Below are 22,576 nucleotides of genomic sequence, written 5' to 3' on the forward strand. Positions count from 1 at the left end.
TCCTTCCAGGAATCAAAAGTCTCCTAACTTAATTTGAAATTTTTATGCTTTGCTGTCAAAATAATTCATACATCTTTCAATAAGCTTGCTTGGTGTCTTCATGGTTCTTTTAAATCTGGCAATGCCACTTTTCAGGAAATAACAGAAATCTGTATAGTAGGAGTACAGAATATTTAAATCTTTTTTGGTTTTATTTTTTTTTATAATCTCAGCCATGCATTTGAAAAACCACTCTTAAATGATAGCATATTTGAAAACAAGTGAGGTTACCTCAATATTAAAACACTTTTTCCTGTAATATGAAAAATCAGATAAAGGAAGGTACACAGTTGATACAGGCTTCATCTACCCATGCACATAACACGTGGAAATAAGTTAGACCTAGCAGCAAGATGAAAACAAATCCGTGATGTAGAACACTAACCAATGCAGAGAACAGCCTCTACAAATCACAGTAGTATCTTTGATTAAATACACAGAGCCAACTTCTATGTTGCAGGTGATATGAAAGAGCAAGAACAAAATTCAGCCACCGAACCCTAATTCTGAGGATCCATTTTCTTCAGATCTTCAGGTTTGCCCTTTAGAGTTCTAGACACCAAGGGAGAATTTTGTTCTAAAATATCCCAGACTGATGGAAACTTGTGCTAACATACACCTAAGGGCAGAAAAAGTTGTCTTTACAATCTCTAGCAGACTCTCAAATCAGCAAGTACACGGTAATTCAGTTATGTTTCAGCTAGAAACCCTCCTTTTAACAGGAATTCTGTATATTTGCTATAATAGGCTTAGAGGAATTACTCTTCCTTTGTAATAATCAGATTTGTAAAAATATGCTTACAGAGGTGACGTTGCCTTCAGCAAGTTTTAGGATGCTAAAGCTACCTTCCTCATCTTCAATTTTTGGTTTCTTAGGGTTGGGTCCATCTTCATTGCTGCAAATGAGAAGGACAAAAATGAATACAAATACTTAAAGCAAACTGTCCTGCCTACTTAGTAGGGAGTCAGTACCTTAATGAAATATACACCAAACACTAGTCAAAATTTCATTACATAACTGCCTCACAATTAACCCTAAAACATATCTCATTTTCCCCCAGGCTGCACAAAGCAGACAGTAGAAACAGAGATCAACCTTTATTTTAGCATGAAGCAAAGGTACCGCTTGTTGAAGGTGCGAGATTATTCGTGCTTATTTCAGGTGTGAACTTACTTATATCCATCTTCTCCACCTTTCTAAACATAGAATATCTCTAGTCACTTTATTTGGAACCTGTACATTGAGATAATTTTGATAATTTACAGCATACGAATTCCCTATTTACTGTGTATTCCATGACATTCGATATTCTCAGCAGATTTCCTCTAAATGTGAAATGGCAATGGAAACTTAAAATTTAAGTAACAAATTCATTTACTCTTCAAAAATTACCTCCTAGTTCGTTTTGGAACTGACAGCTACTGCAAATCTGTTTACGCAGTGGCTTTTGAGTCTAATAAGCCATATTCTACATAAGCACACAAGAGTTTTATCAGCTTCCCCTTACGGCAGAGAAAACCTGCTAGAGAAACCCCAATTAAGTGTCTAAGAACTCTCCTAGGCCGTTTTAAGCTACATCTCAACAGACTATTTGTTATTTTTAAAATGCTAATTGTGATTTTAGGCTACTCTATCATTTTGTCCTCACAGGTAACATATACGGAGGAGAACATGCAAGCTAGAAACTTAATTGCAATGTCTAGCACGCCGAACTTCAGACCGCATCTTGGCAACAAAAGAAAATGCAGGTAAGTACAAAAGGGGAAGAAAATCAGACACTGTTCCGTGTCACCTAATGTGGCAGGCTACTGACATAGAAGAATTGATTTCAGTTTAAGAATGACTGAAAGCTACTCAGTGATGTAAACAGCAGTACTCGTGTTCAATGAATCTCAAAGCAAAGTGAAGACTTCCTATTGCAGCAAGAAGAACAAACTGCTTCATGGTGCAGGGACAAAGCCAGAGACCCCAGACTAGGTGCCGCTTTGCATTCTAGGAAGTTAAAAGAGATTTTTAAAAACGCATCGCACTTCACAGAAGCAACCAACTCTTAGAAAGTGCTTGTGCAGTCTCCCTTTTCCCTTCCTACAGTACGCTCCCCTCCGACTTCGCAATTGCTGTCTATCCCACTTTGTTTCAGAAGTTTCCTCTGTCCTTTCCATAATTTTGTCACTACTAAAATGAAATCCCTTCTCCTCAGCAACTCCTGTCATCCAGCATAACGCAACTCATCACTCCAGGAGAAATGATGGCTTTGGTTATGCCTCAGGACACAGATAGGACACCTTGCTTCATCCTCAACTCCGCGGACTTTCTGGCTGATCTGGAACAAATTGCTGGATTGCTTGGGATAGCTGATCAGCCTGTCCACGAAATTGAGAAACCGATCCTTAACCAGCACCACCGAGTTTAGAATTTCTGCTTGAACCAAAGTTCTTCTGTCTTGACATGGTCTGACGAAAGGTGCAAAGAACAACAAAAATTTTCTCTTAGAATATTATTCGCCGGAGGTGTTCTGCAATCAATTGCAATGTCTTGAAATCTTTTTCCTCCTTCATTATTTTTACTGATTGAGAATGCTTTGGCATTGGAGGAAGGAGAACAGAAATGCTGCTGCTGCATTAACTGGACAAAACCTAGAGCGGTCATTAACCGCTGCAGTACAGCAGAAGCTAACGAAGCCATATTCATTTACACCAGCCAAGGATCTGACATTTAGAATCTGTTACTGGTAATGCACTGAACAGCAGTATTTTAAAACTGCAAAACGTGAAATAGTATATGATTTGCGAAAAATTAATAAAATACAAGATTAATTTAAAACACCCACTGCTACATTTACATAGAAGCCTCTCACACACTGCAAAGCTGGGTAAGGTAATAATCTCTCCAAAGGCAACCTAAGAAGGAAAAAGTAAAATGCCTTCTATTTTACTGGATTTTTTAAACTACACAGACCTTAGTAAAAGTGAAACGAATGTCAAATATTAAAATCTGTATTAAAATATGTCTAATTTCTGCTGTCTTAATCCCATTAAACCTTAAAAATTAAGCAGAGATGGATCTGGTCAATATGATTAGATGAGATGCAAATCAGTTTTAGAAAACAAAAATAATGGTCAAGAGAGCTTCCAGCCAATTTTTTCAAAATACTTTAGTGCAAATTATCTAGAACTGATAGTTTTAATATGTTATCTCTTGTTTAACACTTTCCTCAGTCATTGTTGCAGAGTGATGTATTTTATCAAGTGATTTCATTGTATCAGCTTTTCCTCAAACACAGAACAAACCCCTACAAGTTAACCCTTCTGTTGTAGTAATGACAATACTACTGTTCTCATTCCTTACTACAGCAATACCATTTGTTTAAAATTTTTTCAAATCCTACCACATTTTGTTCTTTGCGTACTTGAGTCTGTATCCCTTTGCCTCCCTTACAGATTTTCTTTGAAATCATTTTAGTGCCCTACATCAGTTTCCATCTCAATTATTTTTATAGCTGTTTCCCTCACTCCTCTAAAGGAAACAAGTTTTTGAACAAAATAGCTTTTCTTCTTGCTTGTCAAGTTGACGCCTTTGAGGCAATATATTTTTAAGCAACTACCAGTAATGGGTTACTGTTTTTTGTTTTAATTCTCTCCTGAGCTTGTTTGAACCCAAGTTTTGCCTTTTTTAAAAAAAAAAACCAAACCACAAAACTGGTTCTATTACTTTTTAAAATACACATATAAATGTATGTATGTACACACACACACACACAGAGGAACTGGGATATGGAGCAAGGTCAAGAATTTGTACACACACACACACCCAGAGGAACTGGGATATGGAGCAAGGTCAAGAGGATTTAATTGGTATGAATTCACAGAGACACCAGGGCAAGTCAGGCACACAGAGCAATGACCAAAATAAAACGCGAGGTCTTTCCCAGTCTGTATCAGAACTGTGGCCATTACTCCAGAGCAGTGAGGTGAGAAGTCTTACGTCATGTCTTCCCAAAGAGAACACTGAGGAGGCTCAAGCCAGCCCAAGGTAAAGGATATATGACAGCTCAGCTAAGCAAAGCCTCTACCATGGCTCAAAGATGTTCCCAGCACTGAAAGGACTGACCTAAAAACAGCAAAAGGGAGGGAGAAGGAGCTAATTGAGAAGTCTCCGACCCTGGGGGACTCACTAGTTATATCACAGGCATTCAATATACTAAACTCTAAGAGCAGATTTTGTTTGAGCAAATTGATTTGGCTGGGGTGACAGTACCAAATGCAGCAGCAGCAATTAAGCATTTTTAATTCATATTCACAGGACAAATAAAGTAAACACACACAAAAAAATTATCTTAAAAACTGTTCAGACAATAGATGTACCAGGAAGAGTCCATATAATTTTGATTTTTCAAGTCATCCACATTTATTGCAGAGCAGATAATAATGAAGCTTTTGATTTGGTATTCAACATGAATGCTAAACAACCTAAAGCGAGCATGCTGCGAAGAAAGATGCATCTTTACAACTAATTTAAAGCTTTGCAGCATTTATTTTAAATTAAATTAGACCCTCTGTTATTCTTATTTGAACTATTATATAAGCAATGCATCCAGAATAAGCAATGCATCCAGAGAGGATGTGCAGTCTCTACCCCTGGATGTTTTCAAGATCTGATGGGATGAAGCCCTGAGTTACCCGCTCAGATCCCACAGACGACCCTGCTTTGAGCAGCAGGTTGAACAAAGAAACCTTCTGAGGTCTCTTCCAATCTGATGGATTATGACAACAAATACAGACACAAGGAAGCTACAGATGGTTCCTCGTGCCTCCTGCCCCAAAAGTGTAAGGCCACCACTACTCACAAAACACTCTGGGCATACCGGGATACCACAATGTTCTCCATCCATCACTATTTTTTTGGTGTGTAGCTCATTGATGTTATGTTCAAAAGACCCTGAACATGCCTTATCCAGCAAAACCAATTTGAAATGTAAAAAAAAGTTTCAAAACAATCCATAATATATCTCCAACTTACTTGTCTTTGAAGATGTCCTGAGCAGTCTTCTCTTCCTTTTTCTTGGCGACTTCCTTTAGGGGGAAAAGTGCTTTTACTTTTTCAAGAGGAGCCTGACACCTTTCTTTTACCACGCAGGGCATCTCCAGCATCGCCAAAAGGTGCTGTTCAATCGGCGGCAACGGCTCGTCAGGGTGAAAAGCCTTATGCTGTAAACACTGCAAGAAACAATTTGAGCACAGAAAAATTTTCAGTTTATGTATTTTTAATAAAAATAATGCATGTACAATATGATATCAGGCATACAGGCAAAGTATCTTCCATATCAAAGAAATTACCTTCAGACTGCTGACAAATATTCTCACTCATAAATGGAGTAGAAGTCCCAGAATCAGCTGTTTAAGGAGGCTAATAATGATATTAAACACAAATACTCATGCAGATGAGTGCTCCCAAACTCACTGGAATGAGTTCTATGAAAATTATTAGGAAAACCCCAGGAATTAGTGTTATGGTGCTGAAGGGCTGTAGGTTGGACTTGATGATCTTAAGGTCCTTTCCAACCTTGATGTTTCTATGAATGAAACAGTCATCTCCATCTATTCAGCTTTCTAACTTCACTTGGCCTTTAAAATACAGTTCTATTATAAAACTGTCACATGGGTGAGACTTCTACACATTCCAAAATTAGGCAGCAAGGTATATACCCAACCACATATTTCAGTTACTGTCACAGTATATCGTCCCTCAAAGAAAATATTTCTTCTCAGGTCACTAAAACTCAGTACGCGTACAAATTTTCTGCAGTTTAAGAGCAAATAGAGAGAAGTTAAATGTGCACAGGTAAGGCACAGAATTAGCTCTGAAAAGTACGAGGGAACGACGGGGCCTCACAGACATACATCAGCATCGGAACAGGCGGCAGGACCTACCAAGGGGGAAGGCTTTCTCACCAGTGTACGGACAGTGCCCACAGTCAGGAGCCAGGCAGGGGCAGACTGAGGAGGTTAATGAGGCAGGCTACAGAAACTCCACTGAGAGTTTTAAAAACAAAATAAACATTGTGAGGAGTAAGATAGCAGTGGACACGTATGTGTACGTGCACATACGCACACGTATACTGGTGCATGCACACACACATGGAAACATGTGATGTACACGGAAGAATTTTTCCCAGCCCATTGTGCTGGCTGAATGAGGCACAAGTGTGAAGGTAACTACTCAGTAAACTAGGAATACAGCAGAGATTTGCTCCCCTCTTGGCTGTCAGACATGACATTAATTTAAAAAACAAAGTCAAAGCAAACAGAACCCTCTATTCGTGTTGTAAAGCCGACAATAAATAAAATCCAGACCATATGCTACACATCAATATTGATATGCTTTCAAGCTGCCATTAAGATTCCAATCCATATTAGAGCACACTTTTGAAAGGAGGCAGTCATATAAGGCTACTGATTTGGAAACACTTGTAATGATTTAAAGCACAATTATTTTGAAAGAGAGCAAAAATGTTGCTGGAAGCTGCAGTAATGGCTCTTCTGATACAAAAAAAGAAGAAAAAAACAACAATATTAAAACAACATTAGGGAGCTGAATTGAACTAACAAAATGAAATTCTAAGTCCCCCGTTGTGAACGTGTTCTTCAGGCTTTTGCATCTGAAATCTCTATGTGTGCAGCTGCAAGTGCTGAGCAGGCCGAGCAGCAACAGCCTCCACTCGTGCCTGCTTTTAGAGTAGATGATGATGACAGAAACAATCAAAATTCAGGTGCTAAACGGAGATGAAGTTGAACAGACTTAACCTGGAGTTTGTAATCCCAAACAGGCCCCTTTAGGCTTGCTTCCTCCTCCCTCAGGGCGCTGCAGTAACCACTTGTAACCACCAGCTACAAGGCAACCCACACTGCCACCAGCTTCCAGACTCACTATTCTACTCCCGCACGTTGTTGCCAATGTACTAGCTCTTCTTAACTTTCTTAACTTTCCAGCCTAGAGATGTAGGCAGCTTTCAGGAATACGGGTCCCACTGAGATACTGGTCAACAGATGTAACAAAGTGGGCTTTTCACGTAATTAATTCTACGACAAGTAATGTCATAAACGCATGGACAGGAATTTACTCCAAGAAAATATCCTGCCCTGTTCCCTTTCACACAGCATTTAGGAAAACACTTTTCTAAGAACATGTTTTAGCACATCTATAAATTTAACAGGATCCTGATAATATTTAAAGCCTTGTAACACAGGAGATAAATTAATCTCCCTAAAAGATAAGCCTCTACCACTCACATACTCATTCTACACAACCAAAACTATCATGTACTTATGATCTCTGAAACAAGAAAGATCTATTCTTTCCCCAAGGTTCTTTTCTTCATGGATTATGGAATAGATTTGGACAACTCTGCTTACTCTAGACAGGCTAGCTTTTTGGTGGTTAAACTTGTGCGAACTGAAGCCCAACACAAGTGTCTTAAGAGTTCAGTTTACACCTGCTCGGTACCAATTTCCAACTGACCTTCCAACAGATCCACTACATTGAACCAAAGATAAGATTTCTTGTTGCTGAAAGCCCTTAAGAGACTTTGATGAGCAACCCCCTCTTCCCCTGCTGCTCCGCTTTTTGAAAGAACATAATCATACAGTCCAATCACTTATTAATGACTTCAGCCCTCTAAGGTCACTTCTGCCTAACAAGAGCAATTACAGCACCGATCCAGGCTCTGCAGCTGGATCCCACAAACTGTGCGATGCTGCAGGCCACTGTCCCCACAAACCTTCCCCCTGGGTCTGTCCCAGCACAGAACAACCAACGTGGAGCAGTTTGTTTATTTGGCTGTCAAATGACATGCACTGCATTCCTCAAATGACTTCTGTGCTTCAAAGCCCCGTAGTTAAGAGGAACAACTTAAACAATTATGTTGGAAGTTGGCCACCATAAAAGCCATGGAAGTTCACTTCGGCTTTTCGGGTAGTAAGGAATAAAAGCTGAAACTCTGGATGATAGGTATTCCTCATCTTCCACTGCAGTAAGCACTAACAACTCTTTTCCACCCACTTTGTCATTTCCTGATGCCTACCACTACTTCCAGAGATATAATTTAGCTTGATGTTTCTGTTTAAATTCTGGCTCTTGTCACTTATCATTCCAAATATCTTCATGAGGCTACAGAGCAAGGAAACGAAGGAGGAGTTCATTCTTTCTCAGAGTTATTTTTCCAAACCATTTATAGGTCCTGTTCAGCCCAACCAATTCACCGCCTACATTCAAAAGACGACATAAAATTTTTCTCCATAGTTCTTAAGGAACCAGCAGTGCCACTTGGTCTGAGAGCAAAATACTAAGAATCTGGAACACGCTTACAGCAAAGGAGAGAACAACCTTTCTGCAACTTATAAGGATTAACAGCAGTTTTGTAACCAAGACAAAAAAACTGGGCTGCGTGGGGCCAAAAGAAAGCTTTAAAAGGACTGGTAATTTAGACTTTTATAAACAGCAAGCACTGCAGACAGGAGCTGCATGCTACCTAGCACACTGAAACAGTCAATAAATACTTTTTTCACCTGTGGCATTCACCCTTACAAAATCCTATTATCCTTTAGGGCAACTGGTGAGTTACTCTTTTCTGGCAGCACTTAATCGCTGGGACAGCACCATCACACTGCTTCAGGAAACAAACAGCGCGCCTGAAGAAAAATCCTTCATCCTCAGGCAACATCCCCGGAACCACAAGAATGCAACACAGTATCTAGCAATGCAAGAGCAGAAATTCTCTCCCTTATGTGTTTCTTCTACAAGCAAACCCGTATTTGTTTTGGAATACCCAAGCTTTACAATCCTTCCTAGAATGAGCCACGCAGAGCTCAATCCATTTTAAGCTCTTGCCCAGTACTAACCTTCTACTGACCAGATCTTGCATTCAGTTACTTCCTGTCTTGTCAATATGACTGGAAGAATTTGAAGGGAACACAGAGTTCTTCAGGTGTCAGAGCAGGATTTGAAGACAGTGGGTTTACACGCGGGTTTTTTTACACTACTGAGGTAGGAAGGCTTCTGGAAGCTAAGGTAGGCTTTCTTAATTAAAAAAAGCATCTTCTTCCTACTTGTAAACTGAAAAAAGTCCCTTTTGAATTGCTGAGATGTGATGAACACAGTTGCTACAATACCATTTTTAGTCAATTTTCAGAATGGAGTCATGCACTCAATATATCTCCATGGTTGTGTATACAAAACAATTCTGCAGCTGCATACATTGCAACATAATTCTCTTTATTTTTAAATTTGCTGTGTCATTTTTTTTGAACACTTGAATTCAAATGTATAATTAAGTCTCTCACCCTCACAACTGCAATGAAAATCTGCACGGTATGAAAGGAATGTAGATCAAAACAGGCAGTTTGATACAACAACTGCAAGAAGTGTGAACTGTTCTGCTTGCCTGTAAAATGCATCAGCTCAGACAACCAAAAGGAATATTTTAAATGTCAACCAGTTCACCATTTATTTCAGGTCAAGTTCAACTCAGACTGATGTGTTTTGGAACTACTGCTAGATGCAACAATGCACAGAAAAGCAACTCAAGATTTGATGAGACATAAACGAGAAGCTAAAGAGATCGCTGATTGTCAGGCAATTAATTTCTCCCTTTGCCTAGAAGCTGAAGACCAGCTCTATGTCTGCACCACAATCGCTGCAACACAGTGTCGAGGGACCCAAGCAAGTTTTAATTTTCCTAGGGTAGGCACCTGTGAATATCACTGACACTGCTGCAGACATTTCAGCTGAGGTTTAACTTCCCTTGCTTCCCGGAAATTGGAATTTTAAGATTAAGATCTATGTCAGGGACAACACAGAAATACTTAAACGCAGAAGAATTTATATTCCCATCTTCACAATGCAGATCTTTCCATTATGAACTGCAGAAAGGTAGGAAGGTGAAAAGTCTTAACAAAGTAAGTCCAACTCACCTGATACAACCTCTGAAAATGAGGGTTTGGGATTTTGCTGGGCTTAAACAGGTCCTCAAAAGTTTCTCCATCATCATCTTCATAAACCAAATTCATAGAATCAATCAAAGAGTCAACAGCAGACAACTGATCCGCTAAGGTAGTGATTACATACAAAGAAAAATTAAATACGCTCGCAGATGGATGCATTTCTTGAAACAATTTACAAATGAAGATTCATTTCATAATGTGAGATTTTGACCAAGTCATTACATGCCACAGAATATGCTGCAGATGCAGATGTGCCAATAAAGAATATGGATAATGGATACAGTAATAAACTCCTTGCTTTATTTAAGGACTACATTGTGAAGTTATAAAGCCTTTCTTTTTCTCCCCCAAGACCTCAATTATTGCTGCCTTTCTGCTTCCATTTTTCTTCTTTTTCAAGATGTTTTTATTTGCAACAGAAGGTTTATAGGCCACTTAGAAAATAAGGAGAACAGTTGGTTTAAAAAAGCTAAATGGCGTAATATAAATTTTAAAAGTTGCGACTGCAAATTAACACAGTTCACAACAGTCAACCATTGCTTTGGTAAGACAGGTTTTAGATTTTTCTCCAACTGCTGGTTACAGGCAAGAAAACAGAAACTGTTTCAGAAGCAGCCCAGCACACTTGATACTCCCCAACATGCAGATGCCCATTCAGCGGATCTCGTAACAAATTAAAGAAGCTGGAGCGGACTTCAAACTACGCCCATTTCTGCTCCTTGCTGTGCAAAATTCTGAGAACAGCGAGTCGAGCTGTACGGCTGCGTGCTCTACGGCTCTCCAAAGACATCCTCCCTCTGATCCTGGACAGCAGTAAGCCTATGTTTCAAGAAGCAACACACCACAGAAAATACCACCTTTGGGTTTGTACAGTATATTAACACGCCTGCCACAGCTGGCTACAGGAGCAGCTTTCTACCAACGGAGTGGATGTCTCTATTCTAATTCTAATGAGCTGATCACAGATTGTAGCTCCCACCAGGTCTCGCCATTCAGTCCCACAAAGATTAAAGGATATGGAGGACTAAATCTTAGATCTCTACGACAGAGATCCCGTGGGACTAATAATCCTGCAACCCCAGCCAGAAGTCATTTAATAGGACAGTTTTAAAAGACTGCCTGCCAACCTCAAGTCTGCTCAGCCCACACCTAAGCTGGAAAAGTTCTGATACGGACTTTACGCTTCAAGATGCCATCACCATAATATATTCCCAAAGGGCTGGGTTTTTTTTCTTTAAGCCAAAATAACGACAAAGCTTATGTTTTCATCAAAAAGACAAACATCCTAACTCCTTTAGAGTGTCTTAAAGGAAGACAAGTAGATTTCTTTGTCTGGTTGCCCAGAGAAGGACTATCTTACCTGTAGGAGTGCATTTTTTATTGTTTTTCAAGGATGAAAATATGTACTGTCTTAAGTCTTCCATGTAGGGTAGCTGCACATAGATGAGACACTGAGCGAGACAGAGGAAGAAACAACCAACTGAGCTTGAAGAAAGAAACTCTAAAGTATCCCAGAGTGCCCTATCAGGGTAATATAAAAACACAAAAAATCCAAACATCTAATATCTGTGTGTACCAAAATACGTAAATATTTACAGAGTAACAGTTTCCAGCAGAATAAAACAAGTATTATTTTATAATATAGCAATGGCCACACTCCTCATTTTTCTGCTGGCGAAATTAAGACTTCCCAGGTCACCTGATCCTTTTCTCCTGTGCAGTTCCAATCAGCCAAGCTTTAAATAACCCATCTACTGGCGCTTTGGGAGGTTTTCTCACAGCTTACTGTGTTTCAAAGTCAAAAGTCAGTTTTGTATTTTTAACATTCTCAGCCTGATTTTTTCTTTATTCAAATACCACCTCCAGTTCATACCACCCTAAATAATTCCTTCCCATCCTTTATGTTTATATCCTTCAAAAGCCTGAAAATTGTTATGTCCACCCCCCACTTTCGTCACCGCTTAGCCATGTTATACATATTTAGCTCTTTCAATAGGCTCTCGTAAGATCGATCACTGGGAACATATGCCACAAAAATTCTGGCACATTGTGCTGTTCCTGAGTCTCTCAGAATGTTAAAAAAATTATTTCAAATACGATTCTGCTGTATATGGAACTTTTTTTGTGTGTGTTTTTCCTAAGAAACAGATTTCATTTTTTTCTCTTATTTTTTAAAATAACATTTTCAAGTAAATAAAAATATTAGTCTCTTCCTAACTCTCCATAAGAATTTAAACAACAGCTTTAAACGCTGTGAGCTCCTCGTCTCAGTCCCAGTTGACGTGGAAATCTAATGACAACAGCGTGGCTGGACATGCACGAAATGCCACGCCAACTATCACATTCACATTTTGCACTACCAAGCAACCTGGAGATAAATTTTGCAGTTTAAGAAAATGAAAGAATCTAGTGCAGCTTTGGGTTGTATGCAGAGGTAGGTAGTAACACAGCAAGAAAACAGTGGTAACTTATTACATAACTATGTGATCACACTGTTTCTAGATACAAAAAAGATGAGATTGCCAGGAAAAGAAAATTAAATTATTACTATGTTCTTGAAATAAAAATCAGTTATCTAAATCTGTAACATAGAGGGTAATAATAAAAACATATGGCATTATTTTCAACCTATTTTTTATAAGGAATTTTCTTTACACCATTTATTACTTCCTTGTCCTAAGACTTGGTACTATTTCCTAAATCACTCTGAAAAGTTACATTGGTTTCTTCTGGTATTACACAACACTGCAAATTTTTAGGCTTCAAATATGACCACTTATTAACAAGTATTTGTAAAGCATCAATAGGGGGTCTCTCTGCAGGAAGGTAAGAGTAAAAAATTACCTCATATGCGTCCTTAATGTATGGAAAAGCTACTCCGACTTGTGGGTTGCTTCTTCTATCATAAGCATAACGCACTATAGCTACCACTTTCAGCTCATCCAACGCATGAACAAGGGCAGAAAAAGCAACTGCTGCATTCTGTACAAAAAAAAAAACCAGAAAAAAGTCTAGAGAGTCATGTAAGTTCTCATCACTGCTGAAATACATCTTTCGCAGTGAATTCAACAGCATTGATTTAGTCAAGACTAGTTCTCATTTCAGCTCTAACTTCAACACAAGCACTTTTCATGTTCAAAAAATGAAGAATCAGAAAGGTCAAATCTCATCACGACAGTGGATCCATTCAAAGCTGAGCAGACTTCAGAATCAGCACGTTCCACCTTTTCCACTAGGTGTGAAGAGCTCTCAGAAGTATTACAAGAGAGAGAGCAACAGGGAGGGAAGTCAGACCCTTAAAGGAACACATCAGAGCACTACAGTGAGGTTTTTACCTCTAATATTTAAAAGAAGTTCAGAGGTCTGTTCTAAGTAACACAGTGACAGGCCACAGTATTGCTCTGCATGAGAATGGACTTAAGCACCAATTCCACGTTCCCTATGCCCTATTATTTACCAGTTTCTCATTTTTCATGATACGGTGTTCATTTGGGGTCTAACCCAACTTCTTTTCATCCTAATTGGCAATGGAACCAGACTTCTGCAAGCTACATTAAAAATATTTGTTTTATTAGATGGAAAGACAGGACTACCTCAATCACCACCCCTTTTCTGTTCTACAGAACACCTTCAGCATTAAACTTACCTAAGTTCACCTTACCTCATCATCTTTCGCTGCAAAGACCTTCAGAACCTGGTTGCCCATGTAGTACTGCCTCTGGATCTACAGATTCAAATGGTCAGGAGTTATCCCGATACAAAAAAAAATGTCATTAATGCAACTGGACTAATTAAATTATGAAGCAACTACCCTATGATTCAAGTGAGAAGCCACCAAATTTAATTATCATGCATGGAAGTTAAAGCCCTGTATTATGTTTCATATTTTCATTCAACTGTATGAAATTCAATAGAGCCAAGTGTAGGGTCCTGCATTTTGGTCACGGCAACTCCCTGCAACGCTACAGCCTTGGGGAAGGGTGGCTGGAAGGCTGTACGGCGGAAAAGGGACTGGGTGTTCTAACTGCCAGCCGGCTGAACATGAGCCAGCAGTGTGCCCAGGTGCCCAAGAAGCCCAACGGCATCCTGGCTTGTGTTAGACGTTTTGTGACCAGCAGAAGAAGGGAGGTGATCGTCCCTCTGTCTCAGCACTGGTGAGGCCGCACCTTGAGTATTGTGTTCAGTTTTGGTCACCTCAGCATAGGAGAGATGTCGAGGTGTTGGAGCGAATGCAGAGGAGGGCAACAAAGCTGGTGAAGGGCCTGGAGAACAGACCTTATGAGGAGCGATTGAGGGAGCTGGGGCTGTTCAGTTTGATGAAGAGGAGGCTGAGGGGGGACCTCATCACGCTCTACAATTACTTGAAAGGACATTGTAGAGAGGTTGGTACTGGTCTCTTCTCACAGGTAATTAGGGACAGAACCAGGGGGAATGGTTGCAAGTTGCAACAGGGCAAGTTTAGGCTGGACATTAGGAAGAAATTCTTCACAGAAAGAGTGCTCAGACACTGGACCAGACTGCCTAGGGAGGGGGTTGAGTCGCCATCCCTGGATGTGTTCAAGTGTCATTTAGATGGGGTGTTGGATGATATGGTTTAGGGGTGACCTTGTAGTGTAGGGTTAATGGTTGGACTTGATGATCCCAAGGGTCTTTTCCAACCTGAATTGTTCTATGATTCTGTGATTCTATGATTTATCACTGAATATGGATATGTGATATCCAGCTGGACATTCTCAGATGTTCCTACTGACGGGCAGGAATGAAAAGCTCTGGTACTTGCAGCTGTTACCAGTTTGAATAATTCGGCATCCGTTCAAAAGTCAGCGTGGAAAACAATGGTAGTTACCAAAAGACCTAAACCTGACATCGCATCTATGCTATTAAATTTTCCTAGCAAAGATATGTCAAAAAGGAGCTGAAAAAAGTCGCATCCTTAATGAATCAACATGAAGTCTTTACAGCTGCGCTGGCACAGCACCGCTTCTCTTGGCAGCGCTTATGCTGCTCATGAACGTGGCTGACACGCACCCCTCCCCACTCTCCCCCCCAAAATATATCATTTCATCAAGGGGCATTGCTGGAATCGCTGGAGCGACAGAGGCTGCAAGACCCACTCAGAGAAACACTATAATAGTGGAAAACCTGTCACAAAGTCTGCACACTCCTATGAACGCTGGTTAAAATGACTTTTCTTTGTTAAAGAAAGTCTCTCCAAATTACACTGTGTCCAATCTAACCTGGAGTTTCGTTATTTAGCAAATTGCCATACTGCTGTTGGAAGTCAGTGACAACTTGCATCAGAGTAGATGTATTTAACGTACTGCAGCACAATTCTTCAACTCAGATTATTCTACCTGCAATTATTCTCTGCTCTTCTGTCTTTTAAAGCTCAGGAAATTTTATGTTCAGTATAGTATAAATAACTAGATGCATGTAACACTACATCTTTTATTGTTTGCAAGAAAGAAAAGCCCCTTTGTAACATTTTCAAGTATTTTTTCTTGATTTACATGGCATTGCTTATAAATTAAAAATCAAAGTTTAAGCGGTCTCTGATCTTCTTTCCTGAGGGATGTGAATAACTCAGAAAAATAATATAAGGTGGTTCTATTCCTTCTTTAATTATATATTTGGAGCTGTTCCAGTTTCTCTAGTTAATAATAAATTATCTTTTCTCCAAAGTTTCTAAAAGAAACAGTTTAATATAAAACATACATTTGAATAGCGTCAGTATTATGATTCCAAACAATAAAATTCAGGAGCCAAAACACAAGGAAAGCATGGGTCTTGAAAATTCTGGCTGTAGCTGAAAACTTCTTGATACCATTATCTATACAGGGCAATTTTAATCCTGCAAACACACTTGAATAATTTTATTCCACTGAGGTCTATGCAACTACTACTGGGCATAAGTACTGACACTCTCAGTAACAGGACCAGAGCACACTTTATGCAAAATCTAATTTCTATTTGTTGTAAAATCCACAGAAAATAGGAGCACCTCATAAAAATTACCAAAAGCAATAAATATTTTATGCACTGGGTTCAGATACAACATTTCACTTGTCAGACCCAGTTCCCACTACAGGTTTTAGCAGCACCAAACGTTTCTCTGCCCCGGCCACTTCAGGGCGTATAAGCTCAAGCATGAGAGGTTTCCTCGACCCATCACTTTCAGTACACGAGCTCCTGTGTCACTTAACAACTTGAGGTTGTGAATGCCCTCAAGGATCCACCAGATTACAGCTCCCATTTAGGCTGGTGTATTTTATTTCAATAAATCCACAGAGCTTCCTGGCTCTTCTGTTAATAATATGCTCTGGACCACTGCAGTGGTCTGGGGGCACACCTAGCAACACGCAGGGGTCTCTGTGCCACCTGTACCGTAAAGCAAAAGTATCTTTAGTTGCACCCATTTGGGAAGAAGCTCCCACAAATAATTCCTATTTCACTGACATCTTTCCATCCTGGTAATGATTCCTCAGCCTTCATCAAGGGTTTGAGTTTGTTCAGCCAGGGAGACATTTCAAAGAGGAGCAGGGCTGGGAGCTTCCAGAATAGAAGGTGCCGAGCGGCCCTAGGATTCCTTTTAGTTTTGAATGGTGAAGGGGACAGGGTGCAGGGAATTCAGAAGAAAAAAAAGTTTCATTCACTCTGTGCAATAACCTGCTGAAAAGAGTGGGAGCAGTTTAACATTTCCAGCAACACTGGCACTCACACCTGTGTACGTACTCATGTGTCCTACTTCAAGAATGGTTTTGTTAAAGCCTTTGTCTAAGGCTTTCCTGATGCTTAAGTCTTGGATTTTCTGCAGCAAATCACCTTGTGCTGGATAACTTTTGCTAAGGTACTTGCCCAGTGTATGTTTCTGACAACTTACAGGTGAAATTAATAAGACAAGTACAGGTCAATAAAATACAACACACATCAAGCACCTCATTGAAATATGGAGAGGTTTTGAATTATGCTATCTTTACTTCATGAAGTCTTCACTACCTTTAACTTTTGCTGTAGTAGAAACAAGAAGGAAGTCACAGTTCACAACCAATCCTTATGGGAATAAGAATCAATGCAGTCAGCTCTCATGCTTTCTTTAGCATTTCTCTAATGAGGAGGGAAACGCTTCTTCTGTTAAAAAGAACACTCCTGGCTGGACAAAGCCCAAAAAGGCTTCTGCATGACCTGAACAAAGAGAAATCATCTTCTGCTGCAGATCTGGTGTCACTATTGAAGTTTGCGAGATGAAGTAAGACAACACCCGTTTTCACTTCGCAGAGACCCAGGTTCCGTGGCTCTAGCTGCACTTGAGGGCACAACAGCCATGCTCATGAGCTTCTCTCCTTCCTGTGACTACACACTGTTTACACGTACTAGAATCAGCAAGTAAGTCACCCCTGCAGATACTCCATTCCCAGTACTGAAATTCAGTACAAGACCACAACTTTCGTGAATTCAAACCAAGATCAATCGTCTTGAACAACCCAGAAGGTTGAATGGGAAGTTTAGCGCTGTACCTGAGAGGATCTGCTGAATCCCAAAACGGAAAAACATTTTGCTTCTGTTTTGTATCTCATGTGCTCTTCATCTTCCTTGGAAAAAGGAATTATATCACTTCCATAGCGAAACCCTGGAGACCAAGAGAAGAGCATCTGGTAAGCATATGGGCCTACAATTCTAACACTGAAATTAGCTCTCTGAATATTTGAACAATGCACGCATGGCCCACAGCTACACTCCACACACGCTCATCAAATTACTTTCCCTGTTAACAAAAAACCACACACCCTATAGACACAGTTTCTACTTCACAAACAGCAGTTGCACTCCTTGTATATCATTTTACGTAACACAGCTACCCTCAGAGAGACAAGGAAAGAAAATAAGGGAACTGAACACCGTGGCCAACAAAGTTACGCTCACAGACTAGATTTCAGCAAATAGACTGCAACACTCCCCGCAAATGTAATACAAAAAACCCCAAACATACCAGGAAATTATCAGGAAATTACACCAGAAGGGATTCAGAGAAAATCTGTTACCAGTGGAGGCGAGACACGTCCTCACATGCAATGAAAAAACAAAACACTCTTGTATGCAGAAGTGGTCTTTATATATTTCTATGTTTTACTTCCCATGCCTTACATTACAAGGATATCTCCACAAAATAGAAAGCTGTTAGTTTTTCTGAGGTATCACATGTTCTAAATACTTATTCCTCCACCTCAAGCTCCAATATCCACCCTGTAATCTCATCACTTTACTATATCATTACAGACTAAGGCTATTTGCTTAACTTCACTTTAAAAAGTAGGCTATTTCATGCTGTTTCTGGGGCCTTTAGTCTTCTAAGGAATTTAATCCACTCAGAAGGAAGCTGAAGTTTATAAAAGAAATACTCTGCATACCACTACTTCAGACAGAACGTGTTACAGAATTTAAACAGCAAAGCTAATAGATTCCTGATCATTAAACGTTCTTTTAATGGTTTCATCTTCCCAATTATCTAGAGCAGTTGCTTATCTAGAAACAAAGCAGTGGCAGGAAAGCATTCATGTTATCAGTACAACTGAAGATTTGAAAACAGAACGAAGGTACCAGCACTACTCACTGAGGTATTGTCCCTCACAGAACAGCTCAGGAAGCTGTAGTGCTTCCCAGGTTCCACCTGGTGGTATTACTATTATTCCTATTGCTGGCAAAAGCAAGAATTTTAAAACACATGAAGACAAAGAGTCACACATACAGTCTCTGTGTTCCACCAACTTACAGAGCTTACATTCTAAGATCACAGCTAGGCTTCAAAGTATAAAACTAAAAGGCACTTAGGTGATTTCAGAGTACAAGCCATTATCTTTGGTTTGCCTTCAGGGTGCACATAAAGAAGTCATACCTTGAATAGTGTCATCTTTCTGAACCTCTGTCTCATCATCATCATTCAAGCAGTAAACAGTTTCTTTCTGCACATCATCTTTTCTGAGGGTTTTAGCATCCACAATTGTCCAAATTTTTTTCACCTTTTCTTCTGTGACCTTTGTATCAGAATTCAAAGAAAACAAACATTTAGTATTTCACTGGGACCCAGAGTCCTTACCAGAATACGCAAAACATTTTTGGACCAAGCGCTGCATTGTTTTGCCAATGATGGACTAATAATGACAGTCCCAAATAGGCATCTCTTGACGGGTAGCACAGTGTTTTCAGCACACTGTTCCATCTGTGTGAGACCCAACACCTCAACTATATCATACTAACTGCAAACCTGTTTTGGTTATTCACAGGCTAAGTCATCTGTGGAAGTCCTTTAGTCACAGAATAACATGTAACTTGCCTGCTATGCATTTTACTCCCTCCACCTACACAAACCCTTTTGACAAAGCATTAAGATATGTTAAAGGTACGAGAAGACTCGATGTTCACTCGGCTGGTTTGCCCCCATTCTGCAGGGTTACCACACGGCAGCATAAAACCCCCCTGTACTATTGTAACTGCTCCAAAGGCAGGCAAAGATCCCAGCTGCGCTATGAGACTGGGAGAGGAAAGTAGTAGTAAGTATCTGCACTGACTGAGTATTTTCCAACTACAGGGAAAGACAAATGCTTTCTTTTCTCTCTGCTTTAGTGGAATTGATGGTATACTCAGTGAATTAGAAGAAAAATGGAGAAGTGGGGAGAAAGCAGAAAAGCCAGAATAGATTATGTCAGTACATATCACGAGTCTATTCCTGGCTCTGACCCAACTGCTCTGTGACCTCAGGCCAGTCACTTTCTTGGTTCCTGTTGCTTCCTCTCCCAAGTTTAATTTATTTTGTGTGTAAACACCTGTCGGAAGAGACTCTTACTGCAGATTTGTACAGGCCTGGCACAATATCCTAATAAAAGAAAAACGACAAATAAATATAAATAAAAAGCTGGCAGCAGAGATCATTTTCAAGGCTAGTATGCCCATCTCTCTGAAATAAGATATATTTCAACTTGACAATACACCTTCCTGAAACCTTGCAATATTAGCCAGACTCTTAGTCCTGGGTTCAAATAACAAAACAATTAATCTCCATCTCACTAGATTCATCACTGCTCCCACGCTACATAGCTCCCTGTTATTTATTCAGTAACTTGAATTTTGCACCTTTTCTGTCTTTAAATACGCTTACTTCTTCCCGAGCACTGTGAGAAGGACCCATATAAACTGGGAAACAGACCGCGCAAAAGCTCTGCCAAACAGTCTAAAGCAAACAAGTTGAAAAAATGCACCTTTTTTTCCCGTATCTGAAGTAGCAGTAGATGCGATTTGAAACATAGCTGGTAAAACATTTACAGTCACCATCTTACACACACATCTGCATCATTCCTCTCACATCTAGTGCTTAAGAAATATCTATTAACTCTGGCTGCGCTGCACACATATCACTGCTGCCAAATGGGAAGCTTCACACAATCGCATCCTTCTTAACCAGGTTTGTCAACTTCAATTCCATTAAGTGTCACAGCATAGCGAGCAATTACTTCTTTTTCTGTACGTGGTGAATTTCAGTTCTTTAACGTATGTATACAATATGATGAAGCTAGAGTTGCTGTGGGAACCACAGTTCTAGATGTACTAGCTTCTACGCACATAAAATCCCTATCGTAATTATTCTGGTTGTTGTTTTATCTTTTACTCTCTTAGCTTTAAGGAAAAAACATGCAGCTGCACCTAACTTGCTGCCAAAATACATTAAAACATAAGATTCCATGAACTTACTGATTTGTAGGCCACAATCCTTATAGATAAATTAGAACCAATAGTGAGTTGGCAGGGCCAAGGCATAGGTCTTCTTTCTATTTTCTTAAACATTGAAAGACGCTCCAGGCTCTCACTAAAGTAAGGAATCGGGAAACAGAAATGAACTCTGGTGAACTGTAATAAAATACTATAGACCTACGCTCTCTTAAAGCAGATGTTACAGTCCAATTGTTTTAGCTTAAACCACATGAAGCATTAAAATATAAACTGTACAAATAATCTTATTATTCACTATTGTCAGAAAAGAGAACGAAGAAAGAGGTGGAACAGGAGATTATTCCCATCTCGAGCCTTTATGATGGTGTGACATTAGTGCTTAAAGGCAGTGTGTTCGGTCTTGTAATGGAACTACAAGATTGCTTATTAAGCACTTTACATTTTTCTGTGCTCACTCCATTAGGACGTGTAGTTAGCTGAAAAAGCCAAATTAGAAAATGTAGCAAAATGTTTTCTGCACTGGGGGTGAAAAAATAAAGAATTCAGTTTCAATTAACAGGATTTTGTTTGTGTAGTAATTAACTTCTCACACTTTTTTTTAATACAGTACTAATGAACTCATTGTTTTCACCTTTTAGAGAGGAACAACCTGCCTTGAATATTTCTAGCCTAAACAGCTTATATATAAGTTCATAAAACATTACTAAAAGGTACCGTAGTAATTTTATCCTAAAAAGTGTTAATTTAACTGACTTTAAGCAATGCAGTCCAAAACATTAAAATTTACAGTAAAAGTAACTTACAATATATTATTGTGAAACCAAACAGGCTTGTACCCTAGAACAGCTTTCAGCTAGTAAAAACTTATCAGCTCTTTTGCTGTAAAATTCCAATGCAGCATTCTGGGAAAAAATCTTATTGCACGATGAAGCAACGATAAAACACTGTGGACTTCATCTTTTTCACATCACAGTAAGACCTAAAATCTACCTCTCTCTCTATTAAAGCACTTGTCCAGCAGAAATTAACTTCAATTCCTAAAAACATTAGTATAGAATTCAACCCGGCAAGACACTTTTCAAGTTTCTTAGGATGAGCAGAGTTTTTCCAAAAATTCTACCAGACGCACGACAAGGGGAGAAAATGCACTGGGATTTTTAGAATGAGCTACACACTCACATTTTGGTTTTTTTTTTTCTGTATAGAAAGAAAGAAATAGGGAAGGGGAAGGGTGATGGGTTATTTTTTTCTGGCAGTATATACATCAATATGAGATTTTTTAAAATAACATGTTGGTTCATCATTAGAAGTATTGCAACACACATATCCAAGGATGACTGTGAAAATCAAATACCTAAGTGTCATGCTTCCTGTTATCAAAGAAGACTCAGCCAAGAAAAACCCTAGCAAACGTACATTTCAACTTGCATTTTAAAAACATCTCTTCTCCTCTGCTCTCTAATTCCTTCCCTCAAAAGCCAGTGGCAGCAGAGGTACCTCCTGTCCAACAGTCAGAATATCAAACCCTAAAAAAATACAACTAAATTTTCTCACTTTCCTGACACAGCAGATTTTCCCAAGAGTCGGAATCTGTTTACTAGCACTAATAATGAATATTGCAAAAGAGAGAGTGTATCTAACTTGGTAAATTATCATGACAGATTTGCCAGGCTGACTTCTTAAAGCTTGATAAGCAACTTAACTGCATCTAAAACCTCACATATTCTTAAACAACTTAAGCTTTAATCTATTAGCCAAATGCCTATTTATCCAAAGATTTCAGATTTCCCCTGAAAGCATGTTGCAAAGCCAGCTTATA

General features: G+C 39.4%; 1 protein-coding gene across 1 annotated transcript in view; it reads right to left on the reverse strand.

Annotated features, from left to right (window-relative positions):
• Positions 1–22,576, reverse strand: part of XRCC5 (X-ray repair complementing defective repair in Chinese hamster cells 5 (double-strand-break rejoining)) — a gene marked incomplete at both ends in the record, with an annotated part of 45,635 nt that overhangs the window by 17,320 nt on the left and 5,739 nt on the right. Inside the window, 9 exons of the mRNA XM_009866386.1 lie at positions 842–935; positions 5,060–5,256; positions 10,009–10,142; positions 11,399–11,489; positions 12,883–13,020; positions 13,700–13,762; positions 17,553–17,665; positions 18,929–19,067; positions 20,779–20,893. Of these exons, the coding sequence (XP_009864688.1) occupies positions 842–935; positions 5,060–5,256; positions 10,009–10,142; positions 11,399–11,489; positions 12,883–13,020; positions 13,700–13,762; positions 17,553–17,665; positions 18,929–19,067; positions 20,779–20,893 (1,084 nt within the window). The remainder of the gene's footprint in view (positions 1–841; positions 936–5,059; positions 5,257–10,008; positions 10,143–11,398; positions 11,490–12,882; positions 13,021–13,699; positions 13,763–17,552; positions 17,666–18,928; positions 19,068–20,778; positions 20,894–22,576) is intronic.

Source organism: Apaloderma vittatum, unplaced genomic scaffold (assembly GCF_000703405.1).
Source record: "Apaloderma vittatum isolate BGI_N311 unplaced genomic scaffold, ASM70340v1 scaffold6290, whole genome shotgun sequence".
NCBI lineage: Eukaryota > Metazoa > Chordata > Aves > Trogoniformes > Trogonidae > Apaloderma > Apaloderma vittatum.